Source organism: Rhinoraja longicauda, chromosome 7 (assembly GCF_053455715.1).
Source record: "Rhinoraja longicauda isolate Sanriku21f chromosome 7, sRhiLon1.1, whole genome shotgun sequence".
Taxonomy (NCBI): Eukaryota; Metazoa; Chordata; class Chondrichthyes; order Rajiformes; family Arhynchobatidae; genus Rhinoraja; species Rhinoraja longicauda.
The window spans coordinates 3,036,703-3,057,612 of NC_135959.1; the positions used below are offsets into that span (position 1 = coordinate 3,036,703).

General features: G+C 50.7%; 1 protein-coding gene across 2 annotated transcripts in view; it reads right to left on the reverse strand.

Moving 5' to 3' along the window:
• Nucleotides 1-523: 523 nt before the first annotated feature.
• The window catches only part of dgat2 (diacylglycerol O-acyltransferase 2), a 47,458-nt gene continuing 27,071 nt past the window's right edge, over nucleotides 524-20,910 (reverse strand). For both annotated transcript variants that reach the window (XM_078402947.1, XM_078402946.1), the window contains 4 exons: nucleotides 12,649-12,853; nucleotides 4,999-5,173; nucleotides 2,481-2,683; nucleotides 524-822 (listed from right to left, as the gene is read on the reverse strand). In XM_078402947.1, the coding sequence (XP_078259073.1) occupies nucleotides 668-822; nucleotides 2,481-2,683; nucleotides 4,999-5,173; nucleotides 12,649-12,853 (738 nt within the window). In that variant the 3' untranslated portion in view covers nucleotides 524-667. The remainder of the gene's footprint in view (nucleotides 823-2,480; nucleotides 2,684-4,998; nucleotides 5,174-12,648; nucleotides 12,854-20,910) is intronic.

The window sequence follows — 20,910 nt, forward strand, 5'->3', positions numbered from 1 at the left end:
GGGGAGAGGGGAGAAGGGAGGGGGGGAGAGAGGGGAAAGGGAGGGGAGAGAGAGGGAAAGGGGGGAGAGAGGGAAAGGGAGGGGAGAGAGGGGAGGGGGAGAGGGGAAAGGGAGGGGGAGAGGGGAAAGGGAGAGAGGGAGGGGGAGAGAGGGAGGGGGAGAGAGGGAGGGGGAGAGAGGGAGGGGGAGAGAGGGAGGGGGAGAGAGGGAGGGGGAGAGAGGGAGGGGGAGAGAGGGAGGGGGAGAGAGGGAGGGGGAGAGAGGGAGGGGGAGAGAGGGAGGGGGTGAGAGGGAGGGGGTGAGAGGGAGGGGGAGAGAGGGAGGGGGAGAGAGGGAGGGGGAGAGAGGGAGGGGAGAGAGGGAGGGGAGAGAGGGAGGGGGAGAGAGGGAGGGGGAGAGAGGGAGGGGGAGAGAGGGAGGGGGAGAGAGGGAGGGGGAGAGAGGGAGGGGGAGAGAGGGAGGGGGAGAGAGGGAGGGGGAGAGAGGGAGGGGGAGAGAGGGAGGGGGAGAGAGGGAGGGGGAGGGAGGGAGGGGGAGGGAGGGAGGGGGAGAGAGGGAGGGGGAGAGAGGGAGGGGGAGAGAGGGAGGGGGAGAGAGGGAGGGGGAGAGAGGGAGGGGGAGAGAGGGGGTTGGTTTTTTAGCAAGTGCGATCTAAGGAGGCCATATTTCAAATAACCTCTAAACTGTGGGACTCACAATAGCCAAATTTAGTCTTATACTTATTGAACAAGTTGACAAGAGAATGCTTGTAGGCTTCATGGTAGTGATCAATTTCTGCACGGCTTGGATTCTCGATTTTTGGCACCGATATTGGTTCTCCAACTGCAAGTAAAGCGAGAATGTAAGCGTTAAAGATATTTAGTTCATGAGTCAGAGGAGCAGAATTAGAACGCTCGGCCCATCAAATCTACTCCGCCATTTGTCCCGCCCCCCTGACATCAGTCTGAAGAAGGATCTCGGGCCTGAAACGTCACCCATTCCTTCTCTCCTGAGATGCTGCCTGACCCGCTGAGTTACTCCAGCATTTTGTGAATAAATACCTTCGATTTGTACCAGCATCTGCAGTTATTTTCTTATACTATCTTTCTATCTCGATCGAGATTGAGCGACTGGGCTTGTATACACTGGAATTTAGAAGGATGAGAGGGGATCTTATCGAAACATCTAAGATTATTAAGGGGTTGGACACGTTAGAGGCAGGAAACATGTTCCCAATGTTGGGGGAGTCCAGAACAAGGGGCCACAGTTTAAGAATAAGGGGTAGGCCATTTAGAACGGAGATGAGGAAAAACTTTTTCACGCAACTCTCCCACACACCCTGTGGTTCGCTTGGGCAGCTTATACCCCAGCGCTATGAATCTTGACTTCTCTAACTTTAATTAACCCTTGCTTTCCGTCTCTCCCTTCCCAGTTCTCCCACCAGTCCGACTCTCCCCCTAATTACATTATATCTCTGTGTTCTTCGTTGTTACCTTCTTCTAGTTAACAATGATCCAGAAACATAGAAACATAGAAAATAGGTGCAGGAGTAGGCCATTCGGCCCATCGAGCCAGCACCACCATTCAATATGATCATGGCTGATCATCCACAATCAGTGCCCCGTTCCTGCTTTCTCCCCATACCCCTTGATTCCGTTAGCCCTAAGAGCTCTATCCAGCTCTCTCTTGAAAACATCCAGTGAATTGGCCTCCACTGCCTTCTGTGGCAGAGAATTCCACAGATTCACAACTCTCTGGGTGAAAAGGATCTCAGTCCTAAACGGCCCACCCCTTATTCTTAAAATCTATTCTACATTTTCCTTGTGCTCCAGCCACCCCTTTGATGTCCCATTTTGACACCTTACACTTCCTTATCTCTGTGCCTCCTGCTCCTAGGGGTTGCCAACTGTCTCACTCCCAAATAAAGGACAAAAGGTGACGTCACCGCCCCGCGCCCCACGTGACCTCACCCAGCCAGCGGCCACGGGCTCCCGCTCCACCAATGGCGGCCGCCCGGGCCGGGAGGCGGGTTGCTACGCAACCTCCGTCAGGCGAAACCCGGGCCTCCGGGCCTACACTGTCCGGGCCTACAGCGTCCGGGCCTACAGCGTCCGGGCCTACAGCGTCCGGGCCTACAGCGTCCGGGCCTACAGCGTCCGGGCCTACACTGTCCAGGCCTACACTGTCCGGGCCTACAGAGGCGTCCGGGCCTACAGCGCCCACCCTTGCCTAATTTGGGACAAGGGCAGTCACGTACGGGACAAACCAATTTAGCCCAATATACGGGATGTCCCGGCTAATACGGGACAGTTGGCAACCCGAGCTGCTCCTGACTCTCAGTGTGAAGAAAGGTCTCGACCCGAAACGTTGTCCATTCCTTCTCTCCAGAGATGCTGCCTGTCCCGCTGAGTTACTCCAGCTTTTTTGTGCCCATCTCCAGTAGCCCAATCCAGAGGTTTGGGTATAAATGACAATGGGGGGGGGGGGGGAAACTGACGTACCCACTGTGTTGATGGGCTTTGCGTGAGGAATCAGGCCCCAGGATTCACTGGAGAACAGACTGCGGCCCTTGATGAGGCAGGGAGCGAATCCGATCAGCTTCTGGAACTTTCTCTGCCCGGCCCGCAGCCAGCTTCCCTCCTCGAAGATAACTTGCCGATAAACCTCGTTCTCCCCGAAGGCGTAAACGGGCACCAGGTCGGCTCTGCGGAGACGGAGAGGGATAAATCAGAGGCTCCAGAACGTCTGCCTGGATTGGAGTGTGTTAGCAGGAGGGAGAGGTCAGTCAGGGATGGGTCCCTGTTCCTGTGCTGTGTACATACATGTGTTGTATGTTAACCGCCGGACCCAATCTGTGAGAACATGTGCCAACAATCATTTTTTAGTTTGGTTTAGAGACACAGCGTGTAAACAGGCCCTTCGGCCCACCGAGTCCGTACCGACCAGCGATCCCCGCACACTAACACCATCCGACACACACACTAGGGACAATTTACCTTCATTTACACCAAGCCGGTTAACCTGCAAACCTGCGCGTCTTTGGAGTGTGGAAACGTGGGAGATCGGGGAGAACGTACAAACTCCGTACAGACAGCGCCCGTAGTCAGGATCGAACCCAGGTCTCTGGTGCTCTAAGGCGGCAACTCTAGCGCCGCGCCACCGTGCCGCCCAGGTACATTGAAGGTCGAGGGGAGACCTAATAGAAGTATCTCTTCGGCAGCAGTGTGAAGAAGGGTTCTGACCCGAAACATCACCGATCTGCGATGGCCATCACACAAACCAACCTCCCATCCACCGACTCCATCTACACCTCACGCTGCCTCGGCAAGGCCAGCAGCATCATCACGGACCAGTCTCACCCCCAGTCACTCCCTCTTCTCCCCTCTCCCATCGGGGCAAGAGGTACAGAAGTGTGAAAACGCACACCTCCAGATTCAGGGGCAGTTTCTTCCCGGCTGTTATCAGGCAACTGAACCGTCCTCCCACAACCAGAGAGCAGTGCTGAACTACTATCTACCTCATTGGTGACCTTCAAACTATCTTTAATTGAATTTCGCTGGACTTTATCTAACACTGAACTTTTTACCCTTTATCCTATATCTGTAAACTGTGGACAGCTTGATCGTATTAATGTAGAGTATTTCTGCTGACTGAATAGCATGCAACGAAAAAGATTTACACTACACATCAGTACACATCACATTGATAAGCCTGCCTCAATACCTCCTCCGGCAGCTCGTTCCACACACCCACAAAACGTTGCCCCCTCAAGTTCCTATTAAATCTTTCCCCCTCTCACCATGAACCAATGTGCCTAATACATCAGGTAGAGTTGCTGCCTCACAGCGCCGGAGACCCGGGTTCGATCCCGACTACGGGCGCTGTCAGTACGGAGTTTTGTACGTTCTCCCCGTGACCTGCGTGGTTTTCCCCCCGAGATCTTCGGTTTCCTCCCACACTCCAAAGACGTGCAGGTTAGTAGGTTTAATTGGCTTGGTAAATGTAAAAATTGTCCCTAGTGGGTGTAGGATAGTGTCAGTGTGCGGGGATCGCTGGTCGGCGCGGACCCGGTGGACCGAAGGGCCTGTTTCCGTGCTGTATCTCTAAACTAAACTAAACTAAGAATAAAGGGGAGGCCATATTTAAAACTGAGGTGAGAAGAAACTTTTTCACCCAGAGACTTGTGAATTTGTGGAATTCTCTGCCACAGAGGGCAGTGGAGGTCGATTCACTGGATGGATTTAAGAGAGAGAGTTAGATAGAGCTCTAGGGGCTAGCGGAATCAAGGGACTGTCATATGAGGAAAGACTGGGCTTGTATTCACTGGAGTTTAGAAGGATGAGAGAGGATCTTATAGAATTATAAAAAGACTGGACAAGCTAGATGCAGGAAAAACGTTCCCAATGTTGGGGGAGTCCAGAACCAGGGGCCACACAGTCTAAGAATAAAGGGGAGGCCATTTAAAACTGAGGTGAGAAAAAAAAAATTCCCCCAGAGAGTTGTGAATTTGTGGAATTCTCTGCCACAGAGGGTAGTGGAGGCCAATTCACTGGGTGGATTTAGATAGAGAGTTAGATACTCTTAAAGATAGTGGAGTCAAGGGATATGGGGAGAAGGCAGGCACGGGTTACTGATTGTGGATGATCAGCCATGATCACAATGAATGGCGGTGCTGGCTCGAAGGGCTGAATGGCCTCCTCTTGCACCTATTGTCTATGATTCTACGTTTCTATTACGGCATAGATCGGGTAGACGCACAGAGTCTCTTGCCCAGAGTAAAGGAATCAGGAACCAGAGGAAGGTATTTATTACGCCTATTTTCTACGTTTCTATGTTCTATGTGAGTCACGTGAACAGAGGTACAGTGAAAAGCTTTTGTCGTGTGCTCACCATGATGACAATCGAGCCGTTCGCAGCGTTAAGTCACAGGAGGAGGGGGAAGAACGTTTAGTGTCAGGGGGCAAAGTCCGGTCGAGGACAGTGGTTGGGTGACCGGTCGGTGCCCGGTAGTGGCCTTACCCGTTCTGGAGAGCGATCTTCACAAACCCCTTGCGTTTGCTGAGCGTCACGACGTTGCTGCCCGGACTGCACTCCAGCGACTCCGCCGCGCCACCGACGACGATGATCACCGCGTTACCGTTTCCGTTCTTGGACAGCAGGTAGTCAATGGCATCTCTGGTCACCGGGAAGATGCCTGAGCAACAGCGAGAGGAGACAGACAACAAAGAGCTGGCGTCAATCAGCGGGACAGGCAGCATCTCTGGAGAGAAGGAATGGGTGATATTAATCTACCATTGCACCAGGGAGAGGTCAGACAGGGTTGGGTTCCTGTTCCTGTGCTGTACGGTGTGTATGTGTATATATATATATATATATATATATATATATTTTTTATATTTAGATTTAGAGATACAGCGCGGAAACAGGCCCTTCGGCCCACCGAGTCCGCGCCGACCAGCGATCCCCGCACACTAACACTATCCTACACACACTAGGGACAATTTTTACATTTTACCCAGTCAATTAACCTACAAACCTGCACGTCTTTGGAGTGTGGGAGGAAACCGAAGATCTCGGAGGAAACCCACGCAGGTCACGGGGAGAACGTACAAACTCCGTACAGACGGCGCCCGTGGTCAGGATCGAACCCGAGTCTGCAGCGCTACATTCGCTGTAAAGCAGCAACTCTACTGCTGCGCCACCGTGGCGCAGCGGTATATATATATATAGAATGCATGTGTGTGTGTATATATATATATACACACACACACACACACACACACACACACACACACACACACACACACACACACACACACACACGCACACGCACACACACACACACGCATTCTATGTTAACCACCTGACCCAATCTGTGAGAACAAGTGCCAACGATAATTTTTTTAGTTCAGTTTAGAGATACAGCGTGGAAACGGGTTCCCATTGTTGGGGGAGTCCAGAACCAGGGGCCACACAGTCTTAGAATAAAGGGGAGGCCATTTAAAACTGAGGTGAGAAGAAACGTTTTCACCCAGAGAATTTGTTGTGAATTTGTGGGATTCTCGGACACAGAGGGCAGTGGAGGCCAATTCACTGCATGGATTTAAGAGAGTTAGATAGAGCTCTAGGGGCTAGCGGAATCAAGGGATATGGGGAGAAGGCAGGCATGGGTTACTGATTGTGGATGATCAGCCATGATCACAATGAATGGCGGTGCTGGCTCGAAGGGCCGAATGGCCTCCTCCTGCACCTATTTTCCAAGTTTCTTTGTAGGAACCGTTAACAATTTTACCGAAGCCAATTAACCTACAGACCTGCACGTCTTTGGAGTGTGGGAGGAAACTGAAGATCTCAGAGAAAACCCACGCAGGTCACGGGGAGAACGGACAAACTTTGTACAGACAGTGCCCGTAGTCGGGATGGAACCCGGGTCTCCGGCGCTGTGAGGCAGCAACTCTACCGCTGTGCCACCGTGCCGCCTGGACTGGTATATGGATAGCAAAGGTTGAGAGGAGCAAGGACCAAATATGGGCAGATGGGACTCGCTGAGATGGGGCATCTTAGTCGACAGGGACCAATTTGGCCGACATGCCCAGTTTCCGTGCCATGCGCCTCAGACTCAACGAGTCCAGTTTAGTTTATTGTCACGTGTACCGAGGTACAGTGAAAAGCTTTTGTTGCGCGCTAACCAGTCAGCGGAAAGACAACACATGATTACAGTCGAGCCGTTTACAGTGTACAGACACATTGTGAGGGAATAACGTTTAGTGCAAGGTAAAGCCAGCAAAGTCCGACCAAGGATAGTCTGTGGGTCACAGAAGAGACATCACAGTTAAAGTAAGGAAGGTTGCTGTAGGAGTGGAGATTTAAGAGTGTGGAGCGATTGTAACGTGCGATCGTAGATCTGCTTCTGTGGCAAATGGTCGTCTGGGCTGGACGTCATCTTGGAAGCAAGGTGCTGGGAGGCATAGGGGCTCCTAACCCCATTCTCCTGCTTTCTCCTCATAACCCCTGACACCCAGCAGGACGAAGGCCAACGGTATCAATGAATCCATCGGGAAGGCTGTCTCTGTCCTGGGGGTGGAGTTGGATTCAGGGGGACGTGGTCTCGGAGGGGAGTATGGTCCTCAAACTGCGGAGCATCCTGGACAATAACAGCTCACCCCCTCCCTCCATGACACACACTGGCCAACCTGAGGAGCACCTTCAGCGACAGACTGGTCCCCACCGAGATGCAGCACAGAACGCCACAGGAGATCCTTCTTCCCTGTGGCTATCAAACCGTACAGCCCCTCCCCCTTCTGTCGTGGGGTAGACTGAGACTGACTTCCCCCCCCCCACCCCCAATCTTTGCACACCCCCCAGTCCTTTCCACTCGTCTCACTCTAATTTCATGTTTCAAGAGGTCATGTTCAGGGCGGCACGGTAGCGCAGCGGTAGAGTTGCTGCTTTGCAGCGAATGCAGCGCCGGAGACTCAGGTTCGATCCTGACTACGGGTGCTGCACTGTAAGGAGTTTGTACGTTCTCCCCGTGACCCGCGTGGGTTTTCTCCGAGATCTTCGGTTTCCTCCCACACTCCAAAGACGTACAGGTATGTAGGTTAATTGGCTGGGTAAATGTAAAAATTGTCCCTAGTGGGTGTAGGATAGTGTTAATGTACGGGGATCATTGGGCGGCACGGACTTGGAGGGCCGAAAAGGCCTGTTTCCGGCTGTATATATATATGATATGATATGATATGAAGTATCATGTCGTGTTTTATGACTGTCGGCAGATCAATATCAAGTCTGAAGAAGGGCCTCGGCTACAGTCTAAGGGCCACAGTCCAAGAATAAAGGGGAGGCCATTTAAAACTGAGGTGAGAAAAAAATGTTTTCACCCAGAGAGTTGTGGATTTGTGGAATTCTCTGCCACAGAGGGCAGTGGAGGCCAATCCACTGGATGAATTTGAAAGAGAGTTCGATAGAGCTCTTGGGAAATCAAGGGGTACAGGGAGAAAGCAGGAACGGGATAGTGATTATAGATGATCAGCCACGATCATATTTAATGCCTGTGTTGGCTCGAAGGGCCGAATGGCCTACTCTTGCACACATATATTCTATGTTTCCATGGACAATATCTTTACTCTGGGCAAGATTCCTTTACTCTGGGTAAAGATTCCTTTACTTTGGGCAAGAGACTCTGTGCGTCTACCCGATCTATTCCATGATAGAAACACAGAAACATAGACAATAGGTGCAGGAGGCGGCCATTCGGCCCTTCGAGCCAGTACCACCATTCACCGGAATTCACTGCCTCAGAAGGCACTGGAGGCGTTCAAGAAAGAACTAAATAGAGCTCTTAAGGATAGCGGAGTCAGGGGGTATGGGGAGAAGGCAGGAACGGGGTACTGATTGAGAATGATCAGCCATGATCACATTGAATGGCGGTGCTAGCTCGAAGGTCCGAATGGCCTCCTCCTGCACCTATTGTCTATTGTGATCATGGCTGATCGTCCACAATCAGTGCCTGCCTTCTCCCCATATCCCTTGATTCCACTAGCCCCTAGAGCTCTATCTAACTCTCTTTTAAATCCATCCAGTGAATCGGCCTCCACAGCCCTCTGTGGCAGAGAATTCCACAAATTCACAACAAATTCTCTGGGTGAAAAAGCTTCTTCTCGCCTCAGTTTCAAATATGGCCTCCCCTTTACTCTCAGGCTGTGCGGCCCCTGGAATCTATTCCTATTTACAACACGTAAATCCAACTACGTCAAACTCAGTAATAAGTAGAGCAAAGGGGAAGATACAAAGGGCAGAATAGAGCTCAGTATTATTTCTCAGGCACGAGGTGAGATAAGATGGGTGATAGCTGGACATTACCCCCATCGCGGTGTTTGGAGCAAAGTATCACCCTGTTTAATGGAGACTATCTCTGGTGCGGTGAGCGATGTCTCGGAATAGATTAGATTAACAACACATCTGGTGCTGGGAGCAAAGTTGCTGCTGACTCTGACAGAACAGCAACGGCTAGAACATAAAAACACGGGCGCAACGCCAAGGCGGTCACGGTTCCGCAGCGGTAGAGTCGCTGCCTCGCAGCGCCAGAGACCCGGGTTCCACCCCGACCACGGGCGCCGTCTGCACGGAGTTTGCACGTTCTCCCCGCGAACTGCGCGGGTTTCCTCCCGCGCTCCAAAGACGTGCAGCTTTCTTTGTAGGTCTAGATGCACGCAAAACTCAGCGGGACATAGAAACATAGAAACATAGAAAATAGGTGCAGGAGTAGGCCATTCGGCCCTTCGAGCCTGCACCGCCATTCAATATGATCATGGCTGATCATCCAGCTCAGTGTCCTGTACCTGCCTTCTCTCCATACCCCCTGATCCCTTTAGCCACAAGGGCCACATCTAACTCCCTCTTAAATATAGCCAACGAACTGGCCTCAACTACCTTCTGTGGCAGAGAATTCCACAGACTCACCACTCTCTGTGTGAAGAAATGTTTCCTCATCTCGGTCCTAAAATACTTCCCCCTCATCCTTGAGCTGTGACCCCTTGTTCTGGACTTCCCCAACATCGGGAACAATCTTCCCGCATCTAGCCTCTCCAACCCCTTAAGAATTTTATATGTTTCTATAAGATCCCCCCTCAGTCTTCTAAATTTCAGCGAGTACAAGCCGAGTCTATCCAGTCTTTCTGGACAGGCAGCATCTCTGGGGAGAAGGAATGGGTGACGTTTCGGGTCGAAACCATCCTTTAGACTGATTGTACAAATTGTATATATTGCATATATGTGCATACAGAATAGGTTAAATGTAGCAAAATGAGAAAGCAATCTTCTCGTGTCTTCCTCTCTTCCAGTAGTTCCCTCCCTCAGGGAATGTGATGAGTTGTAATCTGAGACACTGTTAACCTTTGGGTATCTCATCTGTGAATATGTTTCCCTGGGTGGCTTGGTCCAACTTTTCCCAGTGTCATGAATCACTTTCGGGTCGAGACCCATTCTTCAGACCCGAAACATCACCCATTCCTCTCCAGAGTTACTCCAGCTTTTTGTGCCCATCTCAGGTTTGTAGGTTAATTGGCTTGGTATAAATGTAAACTGTCCTCAGTCTGTGTAGGATAGTGTTAGTGTGCGGGGATCGCTGGTCGGCGCGGACTCGGTGGGCCGAAGGGCCTGTTTCCGCGCTGTGTCTCCAAACTAAATACTGGTCAGGTCACATTTGGAGTATGGCGAGCAGTTATGTTTGGTTTAGTTTTGGAGATACAGCGCGGAAACAGGCCCTTCGGCCCACCGGGTCCGCGCCGACCAGCGATCCCCGCACACTAACACTATCCTACACACACTAACGACAATTTACAATTTTACCGAAGCCAATTAGCCTTCAAACCTGTACGTCTTTGGAGCGTGGGAGGAAACCGAAGATCTTGAGGGGAAAAAAACCCACGCAGGTCACGGGGAGAACGTACAAACTCCGCACAGACAGCACCCGTAGTCAGGATGGATCCTGGGTCTAAGACTGAACATAGTGAGACATAGTGAATTGACTCCATGAGCCAATCTGATGATATTGATAATGTCCATATTCATAATTATAGTAGCAGAATAGGCCATTCGGCCCATCAAGTCTATACGATTCATTCGCGGCTAATCTACCTTTCCCTCTCAACCTCATTCTCTTGTCTTCTCCTCATAGCACCTGACACGCATACTAATCAAGAAACTGCTCATCTTTGCTGTAAAACTATCCTTTGACTACAGTTTAGTTTATTGTCACGTGTACCGAGCGAGGTACAGTGAAAAGCTTTTGTTGCTCGCTAACCAGACAATAGACAATAGGTGCAGGAGGAGGCCATTCGGCCCTTCGAGCCAGCACCGCCATTCAATGTGATCATGGCTGATCATTCTCAATCAGTACCCCGTTCCTGCCTTCTCCCCATACCCCCTGACTCCGCTATCCTTAAGAGCTCTATCCAACTCTCTCTTGAATGCATTCAGAGAATTGGCCTCCACTGCCTTCTGAGGCAGAGAATTCCACAGATTCACAACTCTCTGACTGAAAAAGTTTTTTCCTCATCTCCGTTCTAAATGGCCTACCCCTTATTCTTAAACTGTGGGCCCTTGTTCTGGACTCCCCCAACATTGGGAACATGTTTCCTACCTCTAACGTGACCAACGCCTTAATAATCTTATACGTTTCGATAAGATCCCCTCTCATCCTTCTAAATTCCAGTCAGCGGAAAGACAATGCATGATTACAATCGACCTGTCCACAGTGTACAGATACATAAGGGAATAACATCTAGTGCAAGGTAAAGACAATCAAGGATAGTCCGAGGGTCACCAATGAGGTAGATAGTAGTTCAGCAATGCTCTCTGGTTGTGGGAGGACGGTTCAGTTGCCTGATAACAGCCGGGAAGAAACTGCCCCTGAATCTGGAGGTGTGCGTTTTCACACTTCTGTACCTCTTGCCCCGATGGGAGAGGGGAGAAGAGGGAGTGACCGGGGTGAGACTGGTCCTTGATTTTGCTGCTGGCCTTGCCGCATGTGGAATATATCGGAGTGACGGTCACGGTGGTGCAGTGGTAGAGTTGCTGCCTTACAGCGAATGGAGCGCCGGAGACCCGGGTTCCATCCCGACTACGGGCGCTGTCTGCACGGAGTTTGTACGTTCTCCCCGTGACCTGTGTGGGTTTTCTCCGAAGTCTTCTGTTTCCTCCCACACTCCAAAGACGTGCAGGTTTGTAGGTTAATTGGCTTGGTATAAATGTAAAAATTGTCCCTAGTGGGTGTAGGATGGTGTTAGTGCGCTGGGATCGATGGTCGGCACGGACCCGGTGGGCCGAAGGGCCCCATCTCCACGCTGTGTCTCTAAATTGATGGAGGGGTAGGGTTGGGTTGGGTGGGGTTTGGAGTTTGGGTGGGGGAGGGTTTGGGGGAGGGTTTGGGGGAGGGTTTGGGGGAGGGTTTGGGGGAGGGTTTGGGGGAGGGTTTGGGGGAGGGTTTGGGGGAGGGTTTGGGGGAGGGTTTGGGGGAGGGTTTGGGGGAGGGTTTGGGGGAGGGTTTGGGGGAGGGTTTGGGGGAGGGTTTGGGGGAGGGTTTGGGGTAGGGTTTGGGGTAGGGTTTGGGGTAGGGTTTGGGGTAGGGTTTGGGGTAGGGTTTGGGGTAGGGATTGGGGTAGGGTTTGGGGTAGGGTTTGGGGTAGGGTTTGGGGTAGGGTTTGGGGTAGGGTTTGGGGTAGGGTTTGGGGTAGGGTTTGGGGTAGTGTTTGGGGTAGTGTTTGGGGTAGGGTTTGGGGTAGGGTTTGGGGTAGGGTTTGGGGTAGGGTTTGGGGTAGGGTTTGGGGTAGGGTTTGGGGCAGGGGTTGGGGCAGGGGTTGGGGCTGGGGTTGGGTAGGGATCGGGTAGGGATGGGATAGGATGGGTAGGGATGGGATAGGATGGGTAGGGATGGGTAGGGATGGGTAGGGATGGGTTGGGATGGGTAGGGATGGGTAGGGATGGGTAGGGATGGGTTGGGATGGGTTGGGATGGGTTGGGATGGGTTGGGATGGGTTGGGATGGGTTGGGATGGGTTGGGAAGGGTAGGGATGGGTTGGGATGGGTAGGGATGGGTAGGGATGGGTTGGGATGGCGTTGAAGGAACTCTACTGCGTCAGGAAGATCAATGCCACCGTTTACACTTACCACCGCTCATCAGATATTCCCGCAGGATCGGCATCCGGAAGTTTCCGGCCAGCGTGGCCAGGGAGGGCCGGATCCCGGGAAACTTCTTGGAGAATCCCGTCGCCTCGGTCCCGAAGTTGCAAAAGGCGCTGAAGCAGAAGATGCCGTGTGGGTGGTAGCCGAATATGTAGTTCCTCGTGGGGGCGAGATTGTGAGTCTTCACCAGCTACAACCAGAGTCAAACACAAGGCATCATCACCATCACCATCACACTTCGTCAGACAAGTATGTTTGGCAGCATATACGAGCAGCCTCATTTGCCGCTCGGTCATACCAATAACAAGCAACAGGGTGTACTCCCTGATCATATGACAGGTGGGGAGTTAATAGACAATAGACAATAGACAATAGGTGCAGGAGTAGGCCATTCAGCCCTTCGAGCCAGCACCGCCATTCAATGCGATCATGGCTGATCACTCTCAATCAGTACCCCGTTCCTGCCTTCTCCCCATACCCCCTCACTCCGCTATCCTTAAGAGCTCTACCCAGCTCTCTCTTGAAAGCATCCAACGAACTGGCCTCCACTGCCTTCTGAGGCAGAGAATTCCACACCTTCACCACTCTCTGACTGAAAAAGTTCTTCCTCATCTCCGTTCTAAATGGCCTACCCCTTATTCTTAAACTGTGGCCCCTTGTTCTGGACTCCCCCAACATTGGGAACATGTTTCCTGCCTCTAATGTGTCCAATCCCCTAATTATCTTATATGTTTCAATAAGATCCCCCCTCATCCTTCTAAATTCCAGTGTATACAAGCCTAATCGCTCCAGCCTTTCAACATACGACAGTCCCGCCATTCCGGGAATTAACCTAGTAAACCTACGCTGCACGCCCTCCATAGCAAGAATATCCTTCCTCAAATTTGGAGACCAAAACTGCACACACTACTCCAGGTGCGGTCTCACCAGGGCCCGGTACAACTGTAGAAGGACCTCTTTGCTCCTATACTCAACTCCTCTTGTTACGAAGGCCAACATTCCATTGGCTTTCTTCACTGCCTGCTGTACCTGCATGCTATACCAGCAGTTAGTTTATCTACTGGGAATTCTACTTTTGATAGCAAAAAAAATGATAGCAGTTTCGTGGTTGAAGCCAAAACCCCCCAGCATAACGCAATGGAGAGACAGGGTGAAAAACATCGTTATCATGGAGAAAATCACAGCAAAAATACAGTTGAAAACAGACAAGTTTGTTGAAAGATGGTCACCATGAATACAGGTGATGCCAGAACTCTAGTCACCTTTATCTATTTATCCATCTATCTATCCATCCATCCATCTATCCATCCATCTATCCATGTGCTCCCTGGTCCACTCGTCCCTTCCCCACCCAAACTACCCCATCCCCGGGCACTTTCCCCTGCAACCGCACGCGATGCAACACCTGTCCCTTTACCTCCCCCCTCAACTCCATCCAAGGACCCAAACAGTCTTTCCAGGTGAGACAAAGGTTCACCTGCACCTCCTCCGACCTCATCTATTGCATCCGCCGCTCCAGAGGTCAACTTATTTACATCGGCGAAACCAAGCGCAGGCTCGGCGATCGCTTCGCGGAACACCTGCGCTCGGTCCGCATTGACCAAACTGATCTCCCGGAGGCCCAGCACTTCAACTCCCCCTCCCATTCCCAGTCTGACCTTTCTGTCATGGGCCTCTCCTGAGATGCTGCCTGACCCGTTGAGTTACTCCAGTATTTTATGAATAAATACATCTATCCATCCATCTATCTATTTATCTATTTATTTATTTATTTTTTCGTATTTATTTTTATTTTTATTACACCTGTTGATCGTTTGGTTAATATCACAGTTACAGTAGTCAATTCATAGGTGGAACGAGAGGTATATGATGAGTGATACCCTTGTTTAGGTAATATGTGGATTATTATTCAAAACTCCGCTGCCCGTCTACTCACCCACTCCCCGATCCGTGACCATATCACCCCCGTCCTCTACAAGCTCCACTGGCTCCCCATCCCACAGAGAATCCAGTACAAAATCCTCCTCATGACCTACAAAGCCCTCCATAACCTGGCCCCATCCTACCTGACTGACCTCCTCCACAGGCACACTCCCACCTGCACCCTCCGCTCTGCTGCTGCCAATCTCCTGTCCCCCCCCATCCGGACCAAACTCAGATCCTGGGGGGGGACAGGGCTTTCTCCATCGCTGCTCCCACCCTCTGGAACTCACTACCCCAAACCGTCAGAAACTCCTCCTCACTCACCACATTCAAAACATCACTGAAGTCTCACCTGTTCAGCACTGCCTTCAACCACTGAAGGTCACCCCACCCTCTGTCTCCTTTCTCTGTTCGTTTACTTATTTATCTATTTATTCACTTCTCTATGTTCTAGAAATCCCTGTAAAGCGTCTTTGAGTGTTTGAAAAGCGCTATATAAATGTAATGCATTATTATTATTATTATTATTATTACCAAAGAGGAAGTCGTTATTAACCATGATCATAACAGACATGAAAAGAAGAGAATATACGTGAAAACAGGTGCAACTGAACATGTATCTCCTCCATGTTGTATGTATTCTGTACTATGTGTGTTGAAGACATTTAAAAAAAGTAATAAAAAAAAAAGCAACAGCACACACACACACACACACACACACACACACACACACACACACACACACACACACACACACACACACACACACACACACACACACACACACACACACACACACACACACACACACACACACACACACACACACAATACAGTCCAACATGGACATCCACCACAGTGACTCCTCCACATTCTGAAGAAGGGTCAGTCTGAAGAAGGGTCTCGACCCAAAACGTCACCCATTCCCTCTCTCCTAGATGCTGCCTGACCTGCTGAGTTACTCCAGCATTTTGTGATACCGTTGAACTCCTCCACATTCCTCACTGTGATGGAAGGCGGGGAAAAAAAAAAGTTCAACCGCTTCCCTTCTTTGTCCTCCAGCGGTCGGGGGCCTCGAACCTTCCGTTGACGGGACGATCTTTGACTCCCGTAGCCAGCGGTGGGCTTTGCTCGTCGGGGCGATCAAGCTCCTGCATCGGGGGGGGGGGGGGGAATCTCAGCTCTGGGGGTTAACATCAAGCATCAGATACTCCACAAGGAGCAAACAGTATGAACTGTTTGTATGGCCCCGATGGAGTGGATGTGGAGAGGATGTTTCCACTGGTGGGGGAAGTCTAGAACCAGAGGGCACAGCCTCAGAATTAAAGGGCGCTCCTGTAGGAAGGAGATGAGGAGGAATTTCTTTAGTCAGAGGGTGGTGAATCTGTGGAACTCTTTGCCACAGAAGGCTGTGGAGGCCAAGTCAGTGGATATTTTGAAGGCGGAGATGGATAGATTATTGATCAGTGCGGGTGTCAGGGGTTAAGGGGAAAAGGCAGGAGAATGGGGTTAGGAAGGAGAGAGATAGATCAGCCATGATTGAATGGCGGAGTAGACCTGACGGGCCGAATGGCCTAATTCTGCTCCCATCACTTGTGACCTGATGAACTGCAGACGCTGGTTTACACCAAAAATAGACACAGAGTGCTGGAGTAACTAGGGTTTTCCGTATCCTACTCAAATTCTGCTTGGGTAGCTTGCAATGCACAGGTTTGAATATTGAATTCTCTAAATAACCTACGCCCTCTTTTATTCCCCCCGACACTTTCCACCCACCCCTCTGCCCCAACTAGACTTGCATTCAAGAGAGAGCTAGATAGAGCTCTTAAGGATATCGGAGTCAGGGGGTATGGGGAGGAGGCAGGAACGGGGTACTGATTGAGAATGATCAGCCATGATCACATTGAATGGCGGTGCTGGCTCGAAGGGCCGAATGGCCTCCTCCTGCACCTATTGTCTATTGTCTATTGTCTATTGTCTATTGTCTATTGGACTCCCACCCATTTCTCCCCAACCTCTATATTCCTTGCTCCGATTTCACAATTCGCAACTCTTCATTCTTTGTTTAGTTTAGTATTTTAAAATTTTAGTTCAGAGATACAGCGCGGAAACAGGCCCTTCGGCCCACAGGGTCTGTGCCGACCAGCACAGGGTCTGTCCCCACACACTAACACTACCCTACACACAAGAGGGGCAATTTTTACATTTACACCAAGGCCAATTCATCTACAAAACTGTACGTCTTTGGAGTGTGGGAGCAAACCGGAGAAAACCCACGCAGGTCACGGGGAGAACGTACAAAGTCCGCACAGACAGCAGCCGTAGTCGGGATGGAACCCGGGTCTCCGGCACTGTGAGGCAGCAACTCTACTGCTGCGCCACCATGACCGCCTCTGGAGAGAAAGGGTGGGTTGATGTTTCGGGTCTTGACCCCTTCTTCAGACTGAAAGTAAAGAGTTGGGGATGGGGGTGTGAAGAGATGGAGGAGAGGAAAGACTGGGACTAATAAGGATCTGGCAGTGCAGTGCAGCGTAGATTCACGAGGTTAATCCCCGGGATGGCGGGACTGTCATACGAGGAAAGACTGGGGCTTGTATTCACTGGAGTTTAGAAGGATGAGATGGGATCTTATAGAGACGCATAAAATTATAAAAAGGACTGGACAAGCCAGATGCAGGAAAAATGTTCCCGATGTTGGGGGTGTTGAACCAGGGGCCACACACAGTCTAAGAATAAAGGGGAGGCCATTTAAACCCGAGGTGAGAAGAAACTTTTTCACTCAGATGGTTGTGAATTTGTGGAATTCTCTGCCACAGAGGGCAGTGGAGGCCAATTCACTGGATGAATTTAAAAGAGAGTTAGATAGAGCTCTAGGAGCTAGTGGAATCAAGGGATATGGGGAGAAGGCAGGCTGATTGTGGACGATCAGCCATGATCACAATGAATGGTGGTGCTGGCTTGAAAGGCCAAATGGCCCCCACCTGCATCTATTTTCCATGTTTCTCTACCTCTCCTATTTCCAATGCCTATTACTATTTGGTCAGGAGCAGAAGTAACTTGTCAGTGCCAGCCAGTAAACTGGCAACAGTGTTTACACAGACAGTACAGTAACTATTTGCTGTTGGATTGTCTGAAAATTGATATGTCGAGTTTTGGAACTCATGGCCAAGTTTGGAGAGAAAGTCAGACAGGAATAAAATGCTCCAATTGCAAAAAAACGAGGTGCAGAGTTTAACTTGGGATTGCAAAAGCCCCAGAAAACTTTCAACATTGTTGGCAAAGATGTACTCAGGGAAAACTACAGAAAGAGTTGCATTTTTTCCAACACAGAGTTTAATAAAGAGTTGCCTCAGAAGATCATGCACCTGGCTCATGTAAGGTTCAGTTTAGTTTAATTATCAGGTGTACAGAGAAAAAAACATAGAAACATAGAAAATAGGTGCAGGAGGAGGCCATTCGGCCCTTCGAGCCAGCACCGCCATTCATTGTGATCACGGCTGATCGTCCACAATCAGTAACCCGTGCCTGCCTTCTCCCTTGATTCCACTAGCCCTTAGAGCTCTATCTAACTCTCTCTTAAATCCATCCAGTGAATTGGCCTCCACTGCCCTCAGTGGCAGAGAATTCCACAAATTCACAACTCTCTGGGTGGAAAAAGTTCCTTCTCACCTCAGTTTTAAATGGCCTCCCCTATATTCTAAGACTGTGTGGCCCCTGGTTCTGGACTCTCCCAACATTGTAGTGAGTGAGATATAGTGAAAAGCTTTTTGCTGCGTGCTAACTAGCCAGCAGAAAAAAGACTATACATTAGTTCACAAAAATGATAGGAGCAGAATTCAGCCCATTCGGCCCATCGAGTCTACTCTCCCATTCAATCATGGCTGATCTATCTCTCCCTCCTAACCCCATTCTCCTGCCTTCTCCCTGTAACCCCTGACACCCGCACTAATCAAGAATCTATCGAGCTCTGCCTTAAAAATATCCACTGACTTGTGGCCTCCACAGCCGTCTGTGGCAAAGAATCCCACAGATTCACCACCCTCTGACTAAAGAAATCCCTCCTCATCTCCTTCCTAAAGGAACGTCCTTTAATCCGGAGGCTGTGCCCTCTGGTCCTAGACTCTCCTACAAGAAGAAGCAGCCTCTCCACATGATTACAATCAAGTCGTCCACAGAGTCCAGATATAGGATAAAGGGAATAATGTTTACTGCAAGATACAGTCCAGCACAGTCCGATTAAAGATAGTCTCCAATGAGGTAGATAGGAGGTCAGGACCGTTCTCTAGATGGTGAGAGGCCGGTTCAGTAGCCTGAGAATCAGCTGGGAAGAAACTGCCCCTGAATCAATCGACTGGCTGGTAGGAAGTAGGCACTATATGCTGGAGTAACTCAGCGGGCCAGGCAGCATCTCGGGAGAGAAGGAATGGGTGACGTTTTGGGTCGAGACCGTTCTTCTCGCTTGAAAGCATCCAGAGAATTGGCCTCCACTGCCTCAGAAGGCAGTGGAGGCCAAGTCTCTGAATGCATTCAAGAGAGCTAGATAGAGCTCTTAAGGATAGCGGAGTCAATAGACAATAGACAATAGGTGCAGGAGGAGACCATTCGGCCCTTCGAGCCAGCACCGCCATTCAATCTGATCATGGCTGATCATTCTCAATCAGTACCCCGTTCCTGCCTTCTCCCCATACCCCCTGACTCCGCTATCCTTAAGAGCTCTATCTAGCTCTCTCTTGAATGCATTCAGAGAATTGGCCTCCACTGCCTTCTGAGGCAGAGAATTCCACAGATTCACAACTCTCTGACTGAAAAAGTCAGGGGGTATGGGGAGAAGGCAGGGACGGGGTACTGATTGAGAATGATCAGCCATGATCACATTGAATGGCGGTGCTGGCTCGAAGGGCCAAATGGCCTACTCCTGCACCTATTGTCTATATATATATATATATATATGGGTGGATGGAATGAGCTGCCCGAAGAGGTATGTAGTTGAGGCAGGGACTCTCGCAACGTTAAAGAAACATTTAGAGAGGTAGATGGAAAGGACAGGTTTAGAGGAACATTGGCCAAACGCAGGCAGTGGGACTAGTATAGATGGGGCATGTTGGGCCAAAGGGCCTGTTTCCACGCTGTACGGCTCTACATAGACAATAGACAGGTGCAGGGATAGGCCATTCGGCCCTTAGTGCCAGCACCACCATTCACTGTGATCATGGCTGACCATCCACAATCAGTACCCGGTTCCTGCCTTCTCCCCATATCCCTTGACTCTGCTATCTTTAAGACAATCCTACATTGTCCCAGTGCAGGATAGTGTTAATGTGCGGGGATCCTTCATTGGGGTGCGGACTCGATGGGCCGAAGGGCCTATTTCCACGCTGTATAAATTAAACTACGATACCAAGCAGCAGAATACTGAGCCAGAGGGTCGGGTCGCCAACTGTCCCGTATTAGCCGGGACATCCTGTATTTTGGGCTGAAATTGGTTTGTCCCGTACGGGACCTCCCTTGTCCCGTTTTAGGCCCGGACACTGCAGGCCTGGGGGCCGCAGTAGGCCTAGACACTGCCTACAGGCACCGGGGGCCGCTGTAGGCCCAGGGGCCGCTGTAGGCCCGGACAGTGTAGGCTAACTTAAGGGGTTGGACAGGCTAGATGCAGGAAGATTGTTCCCGATGTTGGGGAAGTCAAGAACAAGGGGTCACAGTTTAAGGATAAGGGGGAAGTCTTTTAGGACCGAGATGAGAAAGGTTTTTTTCACACAGAGAGTGGTGAATCTGTGGAATTCTCTGCCACAGAAGGTAGTTGAGGCCAGTTCATTGGATATATTTAAGAGGGAGTTAGATGTGGCCCTTGTGGCTAAAGGGATCAGGGGGCATGGAGAGAAGGCAGGTATGGAATACTGAGTTGGATGATCAGCCATGATCATATTGAATGGCAGTGCAGGCTCGAAGGGCCGAATGGCCTACTCCTGCACCTATTTTCTATGTTTCTGTTTCTATGTTTCTAACAGTGTGTTCGGGGAGCGGGGCCGAGTGCGTTCGCCTAACGGAGGTTGCGTAGCGACATGCCTCCCGGCCCGGGCGGCCGCCATTGGTGGAGCGGGAGCATGTGGCCGCTGGCTGGGTGAGGTCGCTTGGGGCGCGGGGCGGCGACGTCACCTTGTCCCTTATTTTGGAGTGAGGAAGTTGGCAACCCCTAATACTGGGCCAGAGGGTGATGAGTGATGAGTGATAGCAGCTTCTGGACTTTGCCTCAATTACTGCCGAGTGACGTGTGGGGAATATCCCACCCTCTGTCAATGATTCTGGCACGACTCTCCATACTGG